The sequence below is a fragment of the Macrobrachium rosenbergii genome, chromosome 41 (assembly GCF_040412425.1).
Source record: "Macrobrachium rosenbergii isolate ZJJX-2024 chromosome 41, ASM4041242v1, whole genome shotgun sequence".
NCBI classification, from domain to species: Eukaryota; Metazoa; Arthropoda; class Malacostraca; order Decapoda; family Palaemonidae; genus Macrobrachium; species Macrobrachium rosenbergii.
Genome location: NC_089781.1, coordinates 84,830,342 through 84,854,674, shown reverse-complemented (window position 1 = coordinate 84,854,674; position 24,333 = coordinate 84,830,342). Strand labels below are relative to the sequence as shown.

The 24,333-nt window shown below is 37.0% G+C and overlaps 1 protein-coding gene across 1 annotated transcript in view; it reads left to right on the top strand.

Annotated features, from left to right (window-relative positions):
* Positions 1-24,333, top strand: part of LOC136826950 (fat-like cadherin-related tumor suppressor homolog) — a 279,927-nt gene that overhangs the window by 232,488 nt on the left and 23,106 nt on the right. The window contains 23 exon segments of the mRNA XM_067084546.1: positions 20-239; positions 5,064-5,203; positions 5,338-5,579; positions 13,636-13,880; positions 14,075-14,261; positions 14,542-14,770; positions 15,373-15,625; positions 15,870-16,071; positions 16,621-16,727; positions 16,730-16,791; positions 17,563-18,193; positions 18,412-18,633; positions 19,099-19,536; positions 19,958-20,152; positions 20,332-20,637; positions 20,795-21,003; positions 21,140-21,284; positions 21,543-21,704; positions 22,160-22,383; positions 22,668-22,764; positions 23,037-23,203; positions 23,348-23,465; positions 23,849-24,130. Of these exon segments, the coding sequence (XP_066940647.1) occupies positions 20-239; positions 5,064-5,203; positions 5,338-5,579; positions 13,636-13,880; positions 14,075-14,261; positions 14,542-14,770; positions 15,373-15,625; positions 15,870-16,071; positions 16,621-16,727; positions 16,730-16,791; positions 17,563-18,193; positions 18,412-18,633; positions 19,099-19,536; positions 19,958-20,152; positions 20,332-20,637; positions 20,795-21,003; positions 21,140-21,284; positions 21,543-21,704; positions 22,160-22,383; positions 22,668-22,764; positions 23,037-23,203; positions 23,348-23,465; positions 23,849-24,130 (5,083 nt within the window).

Below are 24,333 nucleotides of genomic sequence, written 5' to 3'. Positions count from 1 at the left end.
ATCTGATGTCTGTACTCAGGTGCAAGCTATAGATAATGGACGACCCAGGCAAGCTTCTTCCTGCTTCGTTTCAATAAACATGGTGTCAGTCCCTGAAACATCTGCCCATGCTCCAGTTATACTTAAAGATCCTGATGTACGAGTGACAGTTTTAGAAAGTGACCCCATTGGCCATCATGTCAAACTCATTGAGGCTCGTGATGATGATGAAGGTGAAAGGCTGTGGTTTGACATTACAGGTTAGTAATCTTTTCACTTGTTTGATTGAAAATACTTTTAAATAAGCATGCAACTGACAAGTGTTACCAATTTCATCTCGGTTAATACATTTTCTTAACACTAGGATATGCTGCATTACAGCTTGTAATATTTTTATATTTTAGTAGTACACATTAGAATTTTTTATATTTTATGAATTATTGCTGAGATAAAGGATTGTATCATAGATATGCAAGTAAAACCTTCAAAGGATTTTCTAGGTAAGATAATAGAGTGAAGAATGATTTTTTTATTTCTTTTAGCTTTTATGAACTCTATAGCTTACTGTTGCATCTGAAATGCCACAAGCATACGTGATCTTTTCATCACATTGAGAGTGCAGTTTTTCTCATTTCTGATAAATACAATGCAAGGGTCAGCATTTTTTCAGTTAACTTCTTACATGTTTAGAAAATAAGACTAAAGGCATTTAAAGACAAATAGAAGTAGTAAATTTACACACACACACAAAGTAAACTCAAAAAATGCTGACTCTTACCTTTGTATTAATCTGAAATAAGAAAAAATACACTACTGCATAACCAAACAATAAATATTCTGTTTGTCTTTAAAATGCTTTTAATAAGTTAGCTTCATGCAACTGGTATGAAGTATCCGTGTTTATAATTTGGCGGTTAGTAAAGCCCAGCCACCCGTGGTACACAAAAACCCTGGCTTTGGCCCTTTATAACTCTGGAAATATTCAACCGACCGGGATGAAACTCTGGCTTTAGAGGTTTCCCACTAAGATCTCCAGTCGTGCCATATTTCGTCGAAATCTGTTCAGCCATTTTGGAGATCCAGATATTGATTTTTGGCATTCAGAGGATGTGGTAGAGGGTGGAGCAATAATGGTAAAAGATACAACCATGATACTTAGTTTTTCTGAAAGCTCGTATTCTGGAGGGGTGCCCTTGGGGTGTGTTTTTTGAAATAGTGAAATTTTAAAGTTACAGTATACCATTCAAATTAGCCACCCAAATTGAAATTTCCTAATGCTCAGGTACGGCCTGCTCACAATATTGGAAGAGACGCTGTTTTGTTAATGTGTGTGAATAGTAAGTGGTGTTAGAAGCTGGCTGACTTGCTGTCAGTTATCTTAATTAAAAATTATCACAATCGTTGAATTTACCTACACAGTTTTGGTTATCGCAATTGTTGACCTACCTAAATAAGAAACCTCAATCGTTAGAATGTTTTGACACACATGTATATTATATATATATATTATATATATATATATATATATTATATATATATAATCATGGAGAACACGTGGGGTCTGAGAAAACTATATCTGAAACCTATATATATATACTATATATATATATATATATATATATATATATGTATTATATATATATATATTTATATATATATATATATATATATATATATATATATTTGGCTAAAATCACAATAGACTCTCAGGGGACATTGCTGATAAACAGACCATATCCCACCTCAGATCCACACCTGACAACACATGGAGGCGAGTTGGAAACTCATTAACTTTACTGCCCTCGTATATTTACAAATATGATATATATATACTGCCTATATATATATATATCCCAGACGACTGATATCAGTATTGCATAATTATGCAGCAAAAATATACCACTGTTCCTTGTGCATATCACACATTTCAAATGTTGTTCAATTCTTTTTTGAGCTGACCATAATCATGGAGAAACACACATTGACATTAGGTCTGAGAAAACTATATCTGAAACCTATATAATATATATACTATATATATATATATATATATAACATTTCTTTCCTATGTGCATTTCTGTTCTATATATATATATATATATATATATATAAAATTTTGTAATGTCGCATTTAAGAACAATACAACAATGAAAATGACTTATCAAGAACTCCCCAGACAATATTGAAGGGTGTTTTATAAAATTCGTGGTAAGTCTTGTGACAACTTTTATATTGGCCAAACCGGAAAGCACTGAAAAAGAATTGAACAACATAAGAAATGTGTGAGATATGCACACACATACATACAGTGCTCCCCACTTTTTCGCAGGGATAGGTTCCAGAACCCACTGCAGCAATGAAAAATTTGCAGAAATGCAAAATCCCCTTGAAAAAGGCTTATAACTGCCATATACCCTGTACCCGTTAAACTAAAATGCATACAACTGTCTATTCTAAAAGTTCACTGCCTAATTTAGTAGTTCAAACAAAAATATACCTTGAATTATCATACTAAAACAATTTAATATCAGTTCAAACAAAAATACACCCCAAACCATCATTCCAAAACGTCCTAAGTTTATCTTAGATTAGTACCCTTTTGCAACTGTTACTCATATGTATATATGCCCCCTGAAATGGTTATAACAATGATTTACTAATTTTAAAATATTAACATTAATGTTAACATAGCAAAATATCTATAAAATGTTTAATACAAATTGAATAAATCTTTAATACAAATTAAATAAATGTCTTACAGAACGTTTGACAACTAATCATACCCGTTTTCTCTCACAGTATTGAAGCCATCCCGTTTTCTTTATATATTGGTAAAAACAATTAAAGTTATCACTAATTCATTTTTTATCGTAGAGCAACACGGTTTATTCACTAATTACTGTATTTTTTCATATTGTGTTCATGACTACAGTAAATACAGATTTTTATATAATAAAAATAATTTACATTGTACTTATAATGTGGTAATGTATCTATTAAGCTCATTCTAGTTTGGGCCCTCTTTAAGGGTAATGTAAGATGTGTTCGAAATGATGTTACTGTAAAGTGTTTTTGGATGACAGAACATATTGTACAATATTTAAAATATTTGTTAATTATTTTCATTTTATTTTCCAGTATGCTTTTACTGGAAAATTAAATTAAAATAATTAATGATATATTTTAAATATTTTAGAGTAAGCTCTATCATCCAAAAACACTTTACAGTAATATCATGTCAAATACATCTTACATTACCCTTGAAGAGAGAGAGAGAGAGAGCGTACACTTTTTATGCTCAGTCTGGGGCCCAACCTAGAATGAGCGTAATAGATACACTACTACATTATAAGTACACTAAGTTATTTTTATCATAAAGATCTTTATTTAGTCAAGAACACAATAATTAGCGAATAAATAGTGTTGTTCTACGAAAAAAAGTGAATTAGTGATAATTTTAGAGAGATATGGTCCATAGAAAAAATCTGCAAATTGGTGAAAGTTCCCTCTGAACAGCGAAAGATATGTTCCACAAAAATCTGCGGATAAGTGAAGTATGAAAAAGCAGGGTAACGCTGTATATAAATTTTGTAATTATGCAGCAAATGAGCTGAGCTGACCATAATTACTGAGAAGAAGCCACATAGGTCTAAGAAAACTGTATCTAAAACCTAAATAACCTCCATTCCTTTGTTACCACATTTTTCTTGATCTAGGGCAGTGCCAATGAAAAAAAGGACTAATATCATATGCAAAAAAGTGATGAAATCACAAAAGGGGTAATAAAGCCCAGCCACAAGAAACAGATGGAGGTCAGGGGGTACGAAGGAAGGGGTAGGGCGTAGGGGTTTACTCCCCAACCTGATAAATTATGATGAATGTGGAAAGTAGGAGTCTTTTTCCAATCAATATAGAAAGTGAGTGACATTATAATACACACAATGCTAACCATACCTGAAGATATATTCACTGGCACTTCTTCAAGCAATGTAATTTGAAGACATATATCAAATGTATCCACTCAGAAGCGCATGATCATGTAAACGCAACACTGCTTTGTGGGTAACGTTTTTTTAATTTTTTGTCTTTTTTCTTCTTTTTCATTGAGAATAATGTGGACAAACACATTCTGGTTGTTGCTGTTGCAAAGACTAGAGTAATGTTCAACAAAACCCTGGGCCGGGTCAGTGTTGGGTGATAATGGAATCAGGTGCTCTTGTATGATTTTCACATCATCAGCAGTGGTTCATCCAGACCAAAGCCTATTCAGTATGCTTATTAAATTTATAATGGCGCTCGCTTTCTATACTGATTCAGAAAAGACTCCTACTTTTACTTTTCGTTTTCATCATAATTTGTCAGGTTGCGGAATAAAGCCCTATGCCCTACCCCTTCCTTTGTACACCCTGACCTCCATATCTTTTTCTTGTGGTTGGGCTTCACTACCACTTTTGTGGTTTCATCACTTTTTTGCCCATTATTGATTCAAGTGTGTTGAGTATTTTGTTGAAGACTGATTAAAATATGCATTAGATGAAATTTCTACAACCTGGTAAAACGTGAAATTATAAAACATTAATTATATTAACTTTCTAACTCTCCTCGGGATTGAACTCAGGACTCTCAATTGAAAGGTAAGGGTACTGCTGGCTGACCTGTGTGGGCCAGTTGGTAGCTCCCTTGCCTTTCATCTGGCAAGTCCATGGTTCAGTCCAATGTGAGTTAAAAATTTATCTGTTATACACATGATTGTGTGGTGATTTATTTCTATTAGTCATGTTCTTCTCTTCTGGAAGCTGAGCTAAATTTACCTTTTAAACTTCATAGTTTCCAGTTTAATGTGTTAGGCAGATAGCTACATGAGGTAGCAGAGAAAAATAAGTCAATTAATATTTTTGAAAAAGATTGCTAGTATTGATAGAAAAAAAATTTTTGCTGAGACCATATTAATAACATGGTGTTTTTGTGTATGGAAACTGACAGGCTAGGCGTAAATAGGAAGCAAAAGAAAAAATAAGAAAAGACAGAATGAGAGAATAGGGTAATGATTTTGAAAATAAATACTGTACTGTGCTTCTTTCCAGGTGGAAATGAGGAGCATATGTTTACAATTGGTCGAGACACTGGAAGTATCATGGTTGCTGGTCAGTTGGATGCAGAGAGGACATCATTATATAATCTGACCATTTCTGTCACCGATGGAGTTCATGTTTCTACCAGTCAGGTATGTTTAAGGACTATCGTTGTCTTTTTACAAGTACAGTGTAATTGTTTCTGCTGTAAAGATTATGTAAGATGATGCTATATTAACATATCCTTAGTAAAATGTTAGATAAATAAAATGTTTTGTCTTTACAGCTCATTGTAACTGTGCTAGACGTGAATGATAACCGACCAGCCTTCTCAGAACCTACTTATGAAGTTGAGGTAGGAGAGAACACTGCTCCAGGCACCACAGTCTTTACACTTACTGCATCTGATCCTGATTCTGATCAGCATTTGACATTCACCCTTATAAATACCGCCCACATTGCATCCTTTTCAAAATTTCGTGTGAACCCAGTGAGCGGCGATATTGTTCTGTATGAACCTCTAGATAGGTAAGTTTTATATCGTAAGGAGTCACATGCTAACAAATGGTAAATCTGTTTATCAAAAACTGTTTTTATATATGTAACTTACCAAGTAATTACTTAGCCAATGTTTGATATTAAAAATAGCATTTGATTGTTTTAGTGTAGGTGAATAATGTCAGTTTTGTTTCTGCCAGTAAACAACTGTAGTTCAGTTGTCACAAGCAGCTTTGGTTCGAGATTGGTCGCCAGATGGTTGCTCTTTGTCTCCATTTGGTGATGTATTCCGAACTTTTGGTAGCTTTTATGCTGTTTTCAAATAGCCTAGGATTCATTAGACTCAGTATTAGTGAAATATTTTCCCGATTTTGACTTTCCATGACGAGTCTGACACTAGCTCTTCCAGTATCCAGTTTTTTACAAAAGTGTCATATGACTCCCACACAATCTGTGCCAATTGTAGGGGACAAACTTGCTCTATTGAATTGACATGTATTGAGTGTAGGGACAGGAAGAGGAAGGCAGCTCTTAGAGCCGAGGCTAGGAATGTATGTAGCTAATTTAGAATGTTCTCTTAAATTGGCAGTTACCGATTTACCTGTTCTGTCTCCTTCTCCTATTCCTATTTCCTCTTTAACCAGTCCTCTACCTATTCAGCCTACTCCTTCACCCAGCCCCCATGCTTCCGAACCTAACGCCATTGCCAGCCCAGAAGTCTGTGTTGATCAGAAGTTTACGGCTCATTGTGTCAACTATGGAACAGTGAAGTGCATCTGTGCATCTGTGAAAGTGCTCATGAATCAAGCCAGTGACTAAAGTGCAAGTGTTAGTGAAGTGTTAGTGGAGGGGGTGTCTACTCGTCCCTCCTAGACCAAGGTCACTGTCAGGCTCCCATGCACCAGGGAGAAGGCATACTGGTAGTCCAAGGGAAGTCAGTGGGGTTTGCCCATGGGTAGGCACCCCCTCAACCGAGCCTTCTGAGTGGTTCCAGGACTCGGTGGACAGCTGCTGGAAAGGGCGTCCATAGAGTGCACGACCTTTCTTCTAGTTCTTCGGACTCCGGTTCGGACAAGAGGTTCCGAGGGCGCTTTTATGAGATCTCTCATCCTCTCAAGAGGTACGTAGCGGTTACCGGCCACACTTCCCCGCCTCCTTGCAAGCGTGCAAAGGATATTGGGCTCAGTCCTCAGCCTTCCTGTAGTGTTTGGGCCAGCCCTGAACAATCTTTGCCTCTTCGACAGCATTCGTCACCTAACTGCCCATCCTTCTCACGGAAGTGCCCAACAGATTCAGGGTATTTAGCTACTTCCAAGCTCCAAGCGCTCATCGACTGTCCAACGCCAACTGACTGCTCAGCACCCACCAAGCTCCCGGCGCCAACTTTTGTTCGCCAGGTGCCAACTTCTGCTCGCCTGGCGCCAAACTCAGATCTTCCAGCATCGCTCCCCGAGCACCCAGCACCCTCTCTACCATTGATTCCTTCATCCGCTACAGGCCCCAAACAGCATACTTTGCCAATAGAGCCCATTCAGCACCATCTGGATGAAATTATGAATCTCTTGCAGAAAAACCCAGCAGTAACCCAAGATCCTCCTGACTTGATGCCTTCTCCAACCTCCTTAGGTATTGTTTAGTCGCCTTTCCGTCTTTCTTCTCACCTGCTGCCCCTTCTTCTCCTTCCTCCGCCTTCTGTATGAGGAATCACCCTGTTGACGTCCCCAGGCTTCCCAAGATGGTCTTGTCTTCCTCTTCCAGGAAAGCCTTGAGGGAAATGGACTTCTGGCTCTCGGACAAGAGAGAGCAGGGTAAGTAGGCCCTCTGCACTCCACCCGCCACTCTCACTTCTAAGAGGTACCAAGCGTACACTACAGGAGAAGCTCCTTCCTTAGGAGTCACTGCCTCCCCCCAGGCCAACTTCTCCTGTCTGATGGACTGTAATAGAAGGTCAGCCTGTGTTTCATCTAAGATTATGTTTTCGGCAACTGAGCTTGACCACATCATCAGGAACTTGTTTAAGGTTTTTGAGTTCCTAAGTTTTTTGGACTGGACCATGGGAGCACTGGCAAAGAAAATCAAAGACTGCAAGGATATGTCAGAGGAATTGTCTGCAGACTAGGGAGGGGTTTTATCCTGCTCAGATAAAGTTATCAGGGATGTCTCAATGGAACTGGCTTCATTATTCACGATGGGTGTCCTGAAGAAATTGAGCTTTGGTGCTCTTTTATCACCAAAGGTGTAACTACATCTCAGAAGCCAGCACTTCTCTTTTCTCCTTTGGACCACATGCACCTCTTCCCTCAAGCCACCACGATCCAAGAGATAGCGTCAGAGCTACAGAAAAAGTCAACGCAGGATTTGTTCACCCAGTTAGCCAAATGCTCTGAGGACCCTCCTTCTTTCACTATGAAGTCAACCTCTCCTTTGCAGCAGCAACCCTTTTGTGGCAGCAAGACAAGATTTCACACTAGACCGCGCTCCAATCTGCATGCAGCACGCCCAGTCAAAAAGGCTCCTTCAAAGCCTTCCTCTCGTAAGTGAGCATCCAGTCTTCTGTGTGCCAGTAGGCACAAGACTCCTGCACTTTTAGGAGAAATGGGAAGCCAGAGGAGTAGACCAATGGGTCTTGACAGTACTCAAAGAGGGTACTCTATCCCATTCAGGAAGAACCCTCCCTTAGTGTCAACACCCATCGCACTGACAGCCTACTCGGTAGGTTCCAAGAGGTTTTTGGCGCTTGTGAAAGAGATGTTGGCTCTTCTCGCGAAAAGAGCTGTTTAGCTGGTCGAAGATGTCAACACTCCAGGATGCTACAACCATCTTTTTGTGGTCCCAAGTCATCTGGGGATGGAGACCTGTCCTGGACATCAGTGCCCTGAAAGTCTTCATTCGGAAGACAAAATTCAAGATGGAAACGAAACTTAATTCAAGATGGAAACGAAACTTGTCAGTTCTCTCGTCCATCCAAGAGGGGGATTGGATGATGACCATCGATATGGAGGATGCCTACTTCCATATCCCAGTACAGCAAGACAGCGGGAAGTATCTCAGGTTTGTGTTCCAGAACAGAGTCTTCCAATTTCGAGCTCTGTGCTTCGGCCTCTCTACAGCTCCCCAAGTCTTCACCCACGTTCTCACCCCTCTTGCGAAGTGGCTTCACCTCATGGGGATAGCACATCCCTCTATTTAGATGACTGGCTCCTACGTTCACCATCGAAGAAACTGCACAGAGGAACTTCAGAAGACCTTCTTCTGGCCCAAGATCTGGGCTTATTCATCAATGAGAAGAAATCACAGTTGTCTCCATCTCAAGTGATTATTTTGAGATGATGATAGACTCTGAATTTTCAGGTTTTTCTGTCCCCGAATAGAGTATAATCGTGTCTTCAAACAGTCCGCGACTTCCTCGCTCTCCAGCCCTGCTTGGCCAACAGTTGGATTAGCCTTTTGGGACCCCTCGTATCCATCGAGTTCATAAGCCTGGGGAGGCTTCATATGAGGGTACTGCAGTTCTTCTTGAAGACCAACTGGAACAGGAAGACCCACCCAGACTTGTTCGTCTTTCCGATTACTCCAGAAATCAAAGAAGACTTGAGATGGTGGCTTGCAGAAGGACATCTCTTGGAAGGGAAGTCTCTCCTTCCACTGAGCCCCAACCTTTCATTGTACTCAGTCACTTTGGATCTAGGTTGGGGAGTTCTTCTGGAAGACATGGAAGCCTCTAGTGTCTGGTCCCCCAGAAGAGAAGCTCCTACTCATCAACATGAGAGAATTGAACGCAATACACCTGGCCCTTCAATCGCTCGCAGAAGTGACCTTCGACAAGACAATAGCAGTGATGTCGGACAACACCTCAGCTTTGGCCTACATAAAGAACCAAGGAGGCACCCTCTTATTCTCCCTTTACGAGGCCACCAAAGACCTCCTTTTGTGGGCGAAGAAGAACAGCACCATTCTGGTGACAAGATTCATTCAAGGGAGGCTAAACATAATAGCAGACGGACTGAGTCAGCCCAGACAGGTCCTATCCATGGAATGGTCACTAGATCCACAGGTATGCACTGACCTGTGGAAGTTGTGGGGACAGCTGTTGATAGACCTGTTTGCAACATCGAAGAACCATCACCTCCCGTTGTTCTGCTCTCCCGCCCTGGACCCTGTGGCATGGGCAACAGATGCCATGCTCCAGAATTGGTCCTTCCTAGACCTGTACGCCTTCCCCCCATTCAGCATGGTGAGGGAAGTGATCAGCAAGTTCATATCCCATCAGGACATGAAGATGACTTTGGTAGCCCCCTTTTGGCCACGAAGAGAGTGGTTCCTGGATACTGTATCCTCAAGCTGTTAGTCAACTACCCCAGGCTCCTGCCACAGAAGCAAAAGCTTCCCAAACAACTGCACTTCCTCCAGTTTCATCACAACATATCTGCTCTTGCTCTGACAAGGTTCAGACTGTCAGGAGACTCGTCAGAGCGAAAGGGTTTTCAAAACCAACTGTAGAAGCAATTGCTAAATCTTGATGGCAGTCTTCTTCCAGAGTCTACTAAGCAAAATGGGCAGTATTCCGCAGCTGGTGCAGAAGAAATAATGTCTCTTCTTCTGGAACCTCTGTAACAAACATTGCGGACTTCCTTCTTTTCCTGAGGACTAACAGAGGTTTGTCTTCCTCGATGGTCAAGGGGTACTGAGCAGTGTTAGGCTCTGTGTTTCGGCACAGGGGGCCTCGATCTGGGAGCTAATCAGGACATCAGCGACTTGAACAAGTCTTTCAACATGCCCAAGGAGAGCAAGACTAATGCAGTAGCATGGAATTTGGACGTCATTCTCAAATGGTTGTCAGGTCCTCCTTTCAAGCTTCTTCGCACAATTTCCTTAAGAGAATTAACAAGGAAAACTCTTTATGTGGTCCCCTTAGCCACGGCTAAGAGAGTCAGTGAGTTACAAGCCATTTAAAGAAGAGTAGGCTTTTCATAAGGAGACACAGTCTGCTCTTTTATGCTAGACTTCTTGGCCAAGAATGAGATGTCCTCTAAGCCGTGGCCTCGTTCTTTCACCATCAAGAATTTGATGGAAATTCTTAGATCAGAGGAGGAAGAGGGGACTCTTTGTCCCGTCAGGGTACTAAGGTACTACCTTCATAGAACATCGAAGATCTGTGGTCCCTCGAGTAAGCTCTGGTGCTCTGTGTAGGACCCTTCTAGACCCCTTTTCAAGAACGCAATACATGCAGTGCCCAGTTATCGGCAGCCTCGGTTACCGGCGATCCGGTTTTACGGCGCTTGTCTAGCAACGGCGATAACCAGATTTTCGTCGCTGATAACCAGTTATCGGCACTGATCGCTTCTTATCGGCAGCGCTGATCACCAGTTATCGGCGCCGCTAACCAGGGATCAGTGCTATTATCGCCGATTTTTGGTTGTCGTCATGCCGTCGGGAACGGAACCCCGCCGATAACCAGGGACTGCCTGTATCATTCTTTTTGAGAGACGTCATCCTGGAATAGCATTCAAGAATTCACAAGGACCTTCTGCCAGTCTTGAAAGTTAAACCCCATGAGATTAGAGTTGTCGCCACCTAGTTGGGTTTTAAACATAACGTCTTTGTCAGCGATTCTCCAGTGAACTTTTTGGAAATACAAATTTGTGTTTGCGATGCAGTATTTACGTGAAATAGAGACTATTTTTGAAAAATGCAGTATCCTGGGTCCATTGTCTGTGGCTGGCATGGTCTTAGGGGAAGGAGCATAGGAGTCTGCTCCTATTTTACCTCCTTTCGCCTTGATTAGGCTGTTGAGTTCTTGGGAAGCATGGGGGTACTATGTACCTGGAGTACCCACCAGTCCTTTTTTACAGTTGGGTAATGGTTTTTAATGAATATAGTGTATAGGTGACCAAGGTTTCTGGTTGTATGTCTTTATGGTATGGCACCCAGGGCAAGGGCACTCTTGTATGGTTATGTTAGCCATCGGACTACTCCATGAGCTGCATAACCCCCATCGATGCTTTGTGGCATTTGGAATACTCCTTTGCTGCAATGCTTCCCACTAATATAGGGGCACTCCACAGTTTCACTGCTGCACCGCTATAGTTAAGATGAGCTTTAACCAATGCTAGCTAAAATTTTTGACTCAGTTCCCTCTCTTAGTGAAAGTTTTTCGGGTTATTATGTCCATGCATCCCACCTCCTGTCAATATTGGATTCAGCTATGTAATTACTTCTGTAAGTTACACATATAAAAATGACATTTTTATAATAAAATAAAGTTTTATATATACTTATCAAGGAATTACTGAATCAGAGCCCTCCATCCTCCCCTCTCATGGACATTGAGGGCACAAACGAGCTGACGCTATTCAGCAGTTTTGTACCTTTCCTTTCCAAATGGTGGGCGGGGCCTAGTCACCTACGCTAAAACAGTCGAGTGCTACCGCGAATTTCAAATTTTTAGCTGCCGTGCAAGTTAGAAACATAGGCTATGTAACTACTTGTTAAGCAGATATAAAACTTTATTATACAAATGTCATTTTGACATGCACTATATTAGAATATTTTATTTTATATTTCAAAGAAAAGAAATGTTAATCCCTTTACAGTACTGTTTTGTTTCTTATTGTTGATCTTTATGAAAACTGTTGAAGTCTGTGAATGTTCATTTTAGTACACTAATAGTAGGAAAGTTAACATCAATTCTTTAATATATCATAATTTCATTTTTTCATCATCTGTATATGAAGAAATACAGCATTTGTTTGAAGTAATTTATGTTTGGCATTTCGGCATTTTTTCTATCTTATGGGGTTATACCAGAAAGTATTCTTGTAAAGAATATTATGAAAATCATTATTTGGCAGTTTTTTATGTTCGTTACTGTACATGTACAGAAAACCCGCCCCCCCCATTCGCAGACTCACGTATTCGCGGATTTCTCTGTGGAACATACCTACTCATTATTCGCGGTATTCTTCACTGAGAAATATTCACTTAGGTATAAGCATTTTTAGAGGGGGTTTTTTGTGTCTAAACTATCAAAATAGGCAGTTCTAAGTGTTTTTAGAGGGGTTTTAAGTATTCACAGATTTTAGCTATTCGCGGGTGTGTGCGGCACGCATCCCCTGCGAATACTGGGCTTTACTGTAATTGTAGGATATCTTTATGTATGCTGAGAGATTTGATAAAGAAAAATTCAAGATTGAACACTGCATTCATCACAAACACAATAATAATATTGTGGATGGTAGAAAAGTTACTTCCAGTCCATCATATTATGTCATTTTTGTGATCAAACAAGATTATTGTAAAGGTGGTTAACAAGAAAGAAAGTTGAATGGCTTTCTCAGCTGACTTATTTCTTAGATGTAAGGTAAATTGTGGTGTGTAGGAATAATTTTTACACAGGGTTAGTGCACTTCCTGGCAGCAGCCACAAGTTCCTTGTATTTATTTTATTTCATCAGAGATACTAACATAATTTTTGCTGTTTCTGAAGAGATGTATTGTAATTGTTCTTCACAACCTAGCCAAAAACTTTGTTTTTGAAACCTTATAAACTGAAATAGCTTGCAGTGACCCAAAGAATATTATAACTAAGCATATTTCGGGAGAAATTTATTTCACATGAATAGGTATAATATATGACAATTAGTCAATCAATATCTGTTGCACCCTAGGGGATGCATGAGGTCTGGTTAAATTTTTTGTCAGCCGACTGTCCTATGCCGTTTCCCTCAGGTCATCCCAACATTCCTCTCTTGGTTTTCTCTTCATTGTTCTCAGCCCTGTCTCTCTTGATGTACCCTTCTCACATCTTCCTGTACCAGTCCTTTATGTACCTTCTTCACCAGTTTTCTTTCTTTGTTATATATATTCTCCACTCACTGCCATCAGGATAGTCTCACATATTGATTAAAGGATTACTGTGCTTGTTATGTTGATTATTTATCCATCACAACTGAGATGTATGATGGCTCATGTTAATATCTCAATGTTGTTGTAACTCTGAACTTTTAGATTCTTGTTTTGAATACAGTATATACTATGACTTTTTATTATTTTGCGATGTTAATTATAAAATTTTTGAAATTACCCAGGGAAGTACAAGAGGAGCACATTATTACTGTTGGTGTCAAAGACAGAATAACTCCTACAAAAAGTGACTATGCTCGTGTGATAATCAAAGTACGAGATAGTAACGACCATGTTCCTCAGTTCTTGGCCACCCAGTATAATGGCACAGTTACAGAGACTGCAGCTATTGGAACAACAATCGTTAAAATCACAGCCGTCGATAGAGACAAAGGACCAAATGGCCATATAATGTATTCTATAATATCTGGTATGTTTGAACAGTGACTTTTTCTAATGTAAAACACATCAGCATTGTGCACTATATACTGCTCTATTCTATTTAACCTTGCATATGATAAAATCTTGCAAATAGTTTTGCCCATAGCTTATGTGTATGGGGATATTTCTTATCAAATTCACCAATCACTTCATAATGATAAAACAAATACATTTTTTTTTTAGGTAACATTGGTGGAGTTTTCAGCTTGGACCCAGTAACAGGCATGATATCTCTTGCAAGATCAGTTGATAGACAAGAAATGCCCGAATATTGGTTGGCTGTGCGGGGAAGTGATAATGGATCACCTCCACGTCATTCTAATGTCAATGTCAACATTCATGTTAAGATTGCTCATGGTGCTCCTCCAAGGTAACAAATGCCTTATAATGGTTCTGTTTTTAAATTGTTCTTTCGTTGCATATACAGTATTGGTCATTTGAAAGTTACAGTTTATTACATCTTGGATTAGTACCCATGAAATTATTAGTGCTGAGTTATGACACTGAAATAGATGAATTCCTGTTAAAGGTTAACATTTGTAAAATATAAGTACAGTATTAAAAGTACCACTTTAAATAAAGGCTGTAAATTTATAGTACCCATAAGTGTACAGTACAGTATTTTTATAAAATATTTATACCTTTTTTAGGTTTTTGAAGAAAGAATATGTTTTTGAAGTGAGTGAGGCTTCACGTGTTGGAGATTACATCGGTATGCTTGAAGTTGAAAGCCGGTTGGGTGTTACCTTTTCCTTTGTTGGTGAACTGAGAAGAATACCATTTGTGATTAACCCAGCATCAGGAATGGTTTCATTGGATATGCCTGTCGATTTTGAAAAAGTGCAGTCTTATAATTTCACTGTGATTGCATCATCAATGGTAAGCAGTTTTGGTCATATATGTATTATTACAGTAACAATTTAGTAAGAAATGAGATAGTCTGTTCATTGTATTTTTGAATATTGATAGGTCTCAAGTGAAGCTGTTTGATTTTAATCGTTGTACACTTTATTGTTACTACTGTATTATTATTCTTATTTGAAATTAAGTTTTTATTAATTATTAGCTCACAAGAAAAATTATATCATTTACTAAAACTTTACATAGATCAGATTTTATGGTATAGCTCAGAATCTTCCATGTCTCATTTTGCACGAGTTTGAGTAAAATTTTGAAGTTTATTACAGTATAAACTAAGAAATGTCCTTGTATCTCTAAAAGAGGGAAATGTGGATTGTTTGTTGGTTTTCTTTGGGATTATCGCGAGTAAATATTCTAGCATGAAGTATTGTTAATGTTGAAAGATACTGGAATTGATGTTTACCATAACTAAATATTAATTTATCAAAAGACAATTAAAAGTAAAATACTGTATAAAATATATCATTACTTCTTTTAATTTGATATTTATTGTTGATGTTTGTATCAGGGTTATCATCTGCACCCCTTTTTTTTACTACTATATATATATTTTTTTACAGAATGGCAAAGAGTCAACTGCTCAGTTGATTATCAACATCAGAGATGAGAATGACAATGCTCCATTTTTCACTCAAAGCACCTACAGTGGCCATATATCAGAAGCTGCTTCTATCAACTCAGTTGTGTTGATGGAGAATAATGCTCCATTAGTGATTACAGCCAGAGACAAGGATTCAGATCAAAACGCAAACTTAGTTTTCACTATCATAGAGGAAGATGCAAGAATGTATTTTGCCATTGATTCCTCAACAGGTAAAAAGCCTTTTTTGTATGTAAAAAAATGTAGCAAGGTTAAAATGTTTTTATCTTTATAAGAGTAAGTTCATCTTTGTAATTATATGGTATTTTGTATATAAATAAAATATATTGTGCAACTGATTATTTGTAATTTTCTGTAGCCAGTGGCGATCTTTCCAGAATCCTTTATAATAGTAACTAATCCTGGGCATCATTGTAAAATTATTAGTAACTATTATGAAACTTTTTACTTTTTTAGGTGCAATACGGACAACAGGCTCTTTGGACCATGAGGTTATTGCAGAAGTTACGTTCAGTGTTCAGGTTCATGATAATGGACAGCCAAGGTTATCAGCATCGACCACAGCCACAGTTACCATTATAATAACTGACATTAATGATGTTCCACCACGATTCCTATTACAAGAATATAATGCTACCTTATTAACACCTACATATAAGTAAGTAGAACTTCAAGCCATAGCTATTTAGATTTCCTAAAGGCTATTATATAATGTTCATTGTATTGACCTGGGTAAGGTAAATTATGACAAGGGCTGCTTTGAATTGTACTCTTGAGACCTGCAAGACTGTGTTTCACTCCCTCTTTCCCTTCCAAGTAACATGCCTTATATATCAGTAACTTTTGTTTGTTTGTATTTTAAGAAAATTACTATAATTCATTTATAATGATGTATTTAATCCCATTGCTAAATTTGTCAAATATTATGAAGTTTTTATTTGCTAATAAAATTTACAGTTAATGGTGAACTTTTAACTTGGGCACCTGTGAAAAAAAAAAATTCATAAAAAATATTCAAAAGTTGTGGCTTCATTGTATATTTTGAAGTAAAAGCTATTAAACAAAATGTAAAATTCTTCTTTTAAAAGAAAATCCATACTTTCCAGTTTGTGTAAAGAAGTATTGCTTATATATATTAAAGTATATGACTTTTTTCCTTAAACTAAATAACAAAAAAATTTACCCTCAACAACTTTTGTATTTTCAGGGATGTAACTGTTGTACAGTTGAATGCCACAGATCTAGATTTTGGTGGCAAAGCTAATCTGGAGTACGAAGTTGCTGATGGGAACAGAGATGGGAAATTCAAGATCAATTCAAAACTGGTCTTATCACTGTAAATCAATCTGAAAATCTTGTTGGAAGCTATCATCTAAAGGTATGTGCAGCATGTGTATTCTCCTTTTTGTTTATGGAGAGAAACCTAAGCAGTTAACTTTTTATTGTGACAGTGTTGCAGCTTTGATGCTATATAGTACTTAAATAAATTAGTTCTAAATAATAAGTCAACCATAACTTTATTTTAAATGAATAAGTATTTGTAGCATGTTAGAATATACTTTTTCAGTTAGACAATGCAGCAGACTTACAAACTGTTAGATGGTTAAAAGAAAAAAATGCCAAGTTTAGGAAATGTCAGAATCTTTTCTAGAAGTGATATTGAAATTACAGTGTCAAAATTACATTTTAAATCTTAATTGCTTTGCTGTTCAATGCTTGACATAATTTTCTCTTACTTGCTTTGAATTTTGGCCATCTAATTTTATTTTCATACTTGAAATGATAAATGGTGACCCTGTCATTACTTCCTTTTGATACTCTTCTTCTCCAAAATAAGAGTTTATTGACCCTGCCATTACTTCCTTTTGATACTCTTCTTCTCCAAAATAAGTTTTTTGTTCTTATTTTTTACCAAGACTATTTTTTTCTTGAGCTGAGAGGCACTTCAACCCCTCTGTCATCAATGAGACAAATCCTTTTAAGCAACCACATACCCTTAAACCTTATTTTTCTTCTCTATTTTTATTTCTTCTCTCAGAGCTAGGCTAGGTAAAAACAAGTGACTAACAGTCCCTATAAATAAGTAAGTGCTGCCATATGCTTTGAAAAATATTACCATTAATATTTACTGTGGTTTGATGTTTTGCAGGTGACAGTCAGTGATGGCCAGTTTGCTTCAAGTGCTGCTGTGAATGTCATTGTAGAAGGTATACCACGTACTGGCTTAAGATTTAGTGAGGATAAATATTTTGCAGCAGTGGAAGAAAATAGTACAAGTGTGGACAAAGTCTCCATGGTCCATGTACTGGGAAGTGAACTTAATGAACATCTTCGTTTTAGCATTCTCAATCCAACCGACATGTTTATGATTGGGGAAACGTCTGGAGTCATACAGACAATGGGGAAGCCATTTGACCGTGAAACTCAGGACAATTACTTATTGGTCATAGAGGTCCGAAGTTCAGTTACATCATCACCGCCAAGAGTAGCCCATGTACAGATGCATGTTGTTGTGACCGATAAAAATGACAATGCTCCCATATTTGTTAACACGCCTTACTATGGTGTGATATCTGTTGATGCCAAGAAAAATCAAGTTGTATTTAGGGTTCAGGCAACTGATTTTGATGCTGATGAAAATGCTGATGTTCGATATGAGCTACAACGTGGAAATGGGGAACTTTTCAGTGTCAGCCGATCAACCGGAGAGATAACTCTTAAGCAGTCTTTGGAGGGACTGCGAAATGAATATGAACTAATTATAAATGCTTATGACGGAGGTATGTATAAGTTCATTTTTACCATTATAAGTTCAGTTGTATTATTTGGATGTGTTAACTGTCTTATATTTTATCAAATCTGCTGCTCATTAGAAGTGATGTTTTGTTTTTTTATTTTCATTATTTTAGAGCATAAAGAGTTTTGTAAAGTCCAAGAATAAACATTGTACTGTACAGTATTATATTGTGAATAAATTATGCCATTTTTTAATTTTTAGGAACCCCACAACTGTCTTCTCAAGTCCCAGTGAGGTTGAAAGTAGTAGACAGATCACAGCCTATCTTTGATAGGCAGTTCTATAGTGCTACAGTGGCAGAGAATGCAGAGTCCCACACACCCATTGTGACTGTTACAGCCCATAGCCAGCTTAACAGGAAGCTCATCTACACCTTAGTTGGAGGCAATGAACACCAGACCTTTGCCATGGAACACGAAGAAGGTAAGATATCATATTTTGTAATAAAATTGGCTGTTAATCCTTTTGGCATATGAAGTGAGGTGTTGCAGTTTATGTATTAAATGGTCTTTTCTGTCTTTGAGCATTATTTGTATTAAGATTTCAGAAAGGCTCTTGAGATTTGTAAATTTGGATGGGAACTCAAGTTTTTTTCAAGTATTAATGTTTATAAAGTCTGTGAATGATTTTTATGTTCAGGGAAGGATATGTAAAGTCAGCTTTACTATTGTAAGTCCATTTGTTGTAGCCACAAAATTTTTTTATATTTTACTTTTTTAATGTTGGGTTAGTTAATACCATGGACTGTACTACCACCTGCAAAGGTATTGGAGCTGGTGTTAATGAGAATAACTAATATATATTTAGAATCATTAGTAATTTACCTTGCAACAAGCCACTTGCTGAACCTTTCTGATTTACAATTTTTACTTTTAATTTTTATTACAGGCCTAATAAGAGTTTTAGATGACCTAGACTACGAGACACGAAATGCATACCAGTTAACTGTCCGAGCTACTGACAGTTACTCCGGAAAATGGGCAGAAGTAGTAGTGTCAGTGCAAGTCATAGATGTTAATGACAATGCACCAACATTCCATGAACATTTCTACAACATTAGTGTGTCAGAGGCTACAGCTGTGGCAACTCCAATTTTAACTGTGACTACAACAGATGAAGATACCGGACCAAATGCTGGAGTCACATATCGTCTCATGGGCTTAAATGGAAGTCTTCCTGAAAATTTCTACATGGAAGGAGATTCTGGAATCCTTATTTTGAAGCAGGGTCTTGACCGAGAAACCACTCCAGTGCACCACTTTTTAGTTCAGGCCATTGATAAAGGAACACCCCCACTTTCATCCACAGCTCACATTTTCATTACAGGTAAAATTTTTTTATTTTGGCTTTACAGTATGTATTTCTTATGTGTTCATTTGTCACCTTTGATTGACCAGTTTTCTTGGAATGTTTGTAAAGGTTTTTTCATTTTTATAAAGAGAAAGCAGTTTTATTGGATTAAGATACACTTTTGAACAAAGAATACTAGAGCCTGATTTTGGCAATTCTGGAAAATTTGATGGTAGAAGATTAGGTAATTAAAACCTAAAATATGTAAATCATGTTTCAGAATATAATTCTGTTTTTATCTCTTTATTAATAAATTGAACATTTACTGAAAAATTACCATATTTTTGGGAATCAAGACAATAATTTTGACAGACAGGGTTTATGAAATACAGTAATTCAGAACTCAAACAACATTTTCATTTTCATTTATTTACTGATGACCTCTTCCATTTTTCAGTGTTGGACATGAATGATAATCCTCCAGTATTTGAGCAAAAAGCACAGCGTTGTGTTGTTACAGAAGGTGCATCTCGTGGTCATTTTGTAACTCTTGTTTCTGCATCAGACGAAGATGTTAGCGACATTGATAAGCTTACCTATTCTGTTGTTGAAGGGAATGAATTACAAGCATTTGCTATTAACTCTGCAACAGGTAAATACTCATACTGTTTCATATTTCTTAAATATCAATGGCAACTTGAGGTAAAAAAATTTATGATATTTATTTAGGTTAATTTTTTTTTAGTCTAGTTTCACATGGCCTTTAGAATGGATGTTGATTCTTATTTTGAGAATTCTTTACTCATTCATGGAAATATGTTTTCCCTACAGGTGTAGTGACAGTTTGGAATAGTCAGAAGCTTCATGAAACTAATCAGCACATTCTCAACATATCAGTAAGTGATGGTGTATTTACTGCATATGCACGATTGGCAGTTTCAATTACTCCTGTAAATGGTCACTCACCAACCTTCAAGGTTGCCCAGTATGATGCCCATATACCTGAAAATTCAGCAGTAAAAACAATAGTCGCTCAAGTTTCAGCCAGGGATGTGGATTCTGGTCGCTATGGAGATGTCACTTATCATTTTACTGGAGACAATGCCCTCAACTTTTTCAGAATCAATGAAAACACAGGTCAGTATCGAATAATAATAGATAGTTACATTAAAGGTTGTGAAAGACATGTTTACTGCATATTGATTGCTTTATTTACACTTTCAAGTTTTTTTTGTATGATAGGCTAGTTTAAGACTTTAAGTCTAAATAGACTTTTCTTTATATTCGTATTTAGGAGATGTATGGACCAATGAGGTCTTTGATCGTGAAGAAAGGGCAGAGTATTCTTTTACTGTTATGGCTATGGACATTGGAGGCCGTACAGGATTCACTACTCTTCATATTACTGTGGATGACACCAATGATAACAAACCCGTGTTCATGCAGAAAGACTACAAGGCCATCATCAGGGCTAATGCAACAGCAGGATCTAATATTCTCAAGGTTAATTTGCTTTACTCATTTAATTAAAAAGAAAGAGTTGTTTCTTGATATACAATGCCATATGATAGGGATTTATTCAATGGTATTTGAATTTCTGCCATAGGTTGTTACGTTCATGAATTGCACATTTTTCTAGGTATTTGCTCAAGATGCTGATGCTGATGAGAATGGTACTGTTACTTATCATTTCCATGATTCAACCTTGCCTGACATCAGAGCATCGTTTGACATAAATTCAACGACAGGAGAAATCATCTTGAAGAAAAATGCTCAAGACTTAGGTTGGTTAAAGCTCATTTATGTTGTAGATTTTAAATTTGTACTTATTAAATATTTGTTAAATTTATATTGAAAAATATTTCCTCAAAATCCAGTCTTTGCCACAGAGGGATGCTTCTAAAAATAAGCTGGAATAAGAATCATCCTCAGTCTGAAGGATCTCATGTTTTCATTAATTTTTCATGGTTATGGTGAACCTTTTGTAGTCTTAACATTTGACTCACATAACATATGTGTACATTGTATTTATTATTTCCCAGGTAATTCTGTGTTCGAGTTCTTTGTTGAGGGTAGAGATGGTGGCCGGAGAAATCTTCATTCAGATGTAGCTGTGTTACTGAGGGTGGTGGATGTCAGTGTCAAACTTCCAGAATTTTTGTCTCGCAAATATACTCTGACTGTTCCAGAAGATACTCCACCAGGTATGTTCTTTTGTATATTTTGTTAGCTAGAACCTCAGGCTCCTTCTTATTTCGTTATGTTTGGAATAAATTTAATACAGAAAATCTGCATAATGTGTTGAAAATACAACACATTATGTTGGAGAAATTGTAGAAATTGTGCATATCTCTTATAAAGGGTACAGTACTTGGCAGTAGACATATGTTTAGCAATTACTTTTATTTCATTGTTTTCCTTAAAGAAAAAATTACATTACATGTCACCAAAGTTTAAAAACAATAGTAATCAGCCTCTTTTGTTTCAGTGTTACAGTATTTTTATCTCCTAAACACTAAATGGTAGTATTTGTCCTGTGATATTTATTAATTCATTTTCATGATGTTTTCTTTCTTAATGTTACAAATTAATTAAATAATGTGTATAAAAGGTGATATTTTTTGAGTCCTAAAATTTTGATTTATTATCATGATTTTAGGCACTCGAATTGGCTCAGTGGGTGCTCGTTATGATGGAGAACTTGAGTATACAGTTGACTGGGGTGGTCAGGAAGTCACTCCTCCTGTGTCTGTCACTCAGGAAGGAATACTAACACTTACTTCAAGACTGGATAGAGAAGAAATTCAGCGACTTTCTCTAATTGTCACTGCCCTGCCAGTTGATGAACCAGAATTGGCAACAAGTACCAATGTGATTATTGAGGTAAGTTATGTATATTACTTGCATTGAGTTGGATGTGAATCTTAACTTTCTTTCCTTTTTTGTGTAATGACTTAAGAGTACAAATAACAGTTAGTGGAAATTAGAATGTACCACATTTATCAAGGCTGAAACAACCACACATATAGTGTCTCTCACTATTCATGTACTTATTTTTATATGGGTTGATTTAAAAAATCACATTGATAATTTGAATACACTTATCCAAAATCGGAAAGAATTTTGTATTCAATGTTTTGAATGTCTTTTTTTTCTAATATTTTTAGGTACATGATGTCAATGATGAATCACCTGTGTTTGAAAGTGAAAGGTACTATGTTTCAGTTGCTGAAAATACACCTTCTGGGTCAAATGTTGTAAGAGGTTGGTAGTTTAATGTTTTGCATTGAGCTCAAGCAATGACAATATAGTACATGTATTGTACTTTGAATGTCTCCTTTGCAGTAATGTCACTATAAACATTAAATGAAATAGCTTCTTGTAGATGTGCATTACAAGGTAATTATGATATTTATTTAATTTACTTAATGTGATACAGTGTACTGTATGCAGAGGGATTTCTGGATGGGCTGCTATTATGAGTGACCTATTTTTAAGCAATTGAATGCAAGTTTGTAAGACATGTTTTTTAACAGTTTGGGCCAATGACCGTGATGCTGGAAGTAACTCTGAGATTCGGTATATCATCGATGAGCAGTCACCTCTTGTAGAGAAACCCTTATTCACCCTTGATCCATATTCTGGTTGGCTTTCACTAAACCAAGAATTAGACGCTGAGACTAAATCAAAATACGAACTGACGGTAAGAACTCCTTGTTATTAACATGACAACTTTTGTTTGAGGTATAGTTTAAGACTAAATAATGTATACACCCTATTTTTTCTTTATTGTTGAAAAGTGATAGAATTTTCAGTATCTCATTGATATAGCATTCTTGGATTACAGGTCATTGCCAGGGATAATGGAAATCCAAAATTAAGCTCTACTGCAATTATTGTTATTGAAGTCATAGACTACAATGACAATGCCCCAAACTTTGCTAAGGAGAGTTACCAAGCTTCAGGTAAGGTTTAAAGCTTTGATGTGTTTTTGTTATTTTATGAAGTTGAGAGGATGATCATAGAGGGGGAGATTTTTTTTAATCTATTGATTTAAAGACCTTTTACAGTTTCTTCCTTTCACAATGAAAACATGGTTTTCATTCTAGTATGTCATAGAAAAAGGTCCAACAAATTGCATGTGTTGCCAAGGGAGAAACAAAATTTGACAGAATTGTAGTTGATGTAGGAAATGATGACCACAAATCTAGGTTATGATTGTTCATGTCAGTGAAGAATAATGAAAGTTATGAGGGTGATTAATGTTTTTCTATCTCAAGAAATTGCGCACCTCTTTTGGTTTTAGTTAAATAAGATTTAATACTGTAAAACAAATTTTTTTCCACAGTTATGGAAGATGCTATACCTGGAACAGTAGTTGTGCAGCTTGAAGTCCTTGATTATGATCTCGGAGGAGGGGCATTGGATGGTGAAATGGGTCAGAACATTGTTTATTATCTGACCTCAGGAAATGCTCTTCAGCATTTCCATGTTCGGGGTGGTGGACAGATTTATGTTGCTAAGAGCCTGGATCGAGAAGCTGTGGATCAGTATATCTTGGAAGTAACAGCAACAGATGGCGTTTATGTTGCAAAATCTCTGGTCTTTATTGAGATTTTGGATGTCAATGGTAATTATAAATTTTTAGTATCATTCTCTCTTTTCTTAAGGAAGTATGTGGTTAAGTTTCCACAATTCAGTATTTTGTTGTTTACTTATGTAAAGGCATATTGAATTTAAAGGTTCTTATACAGCAAGTGAAGAGGTTACATGAACATTACAGGTATTTAATAGCAATGTTGTTAACATTTTCCACTAACATATCAGTGCTTT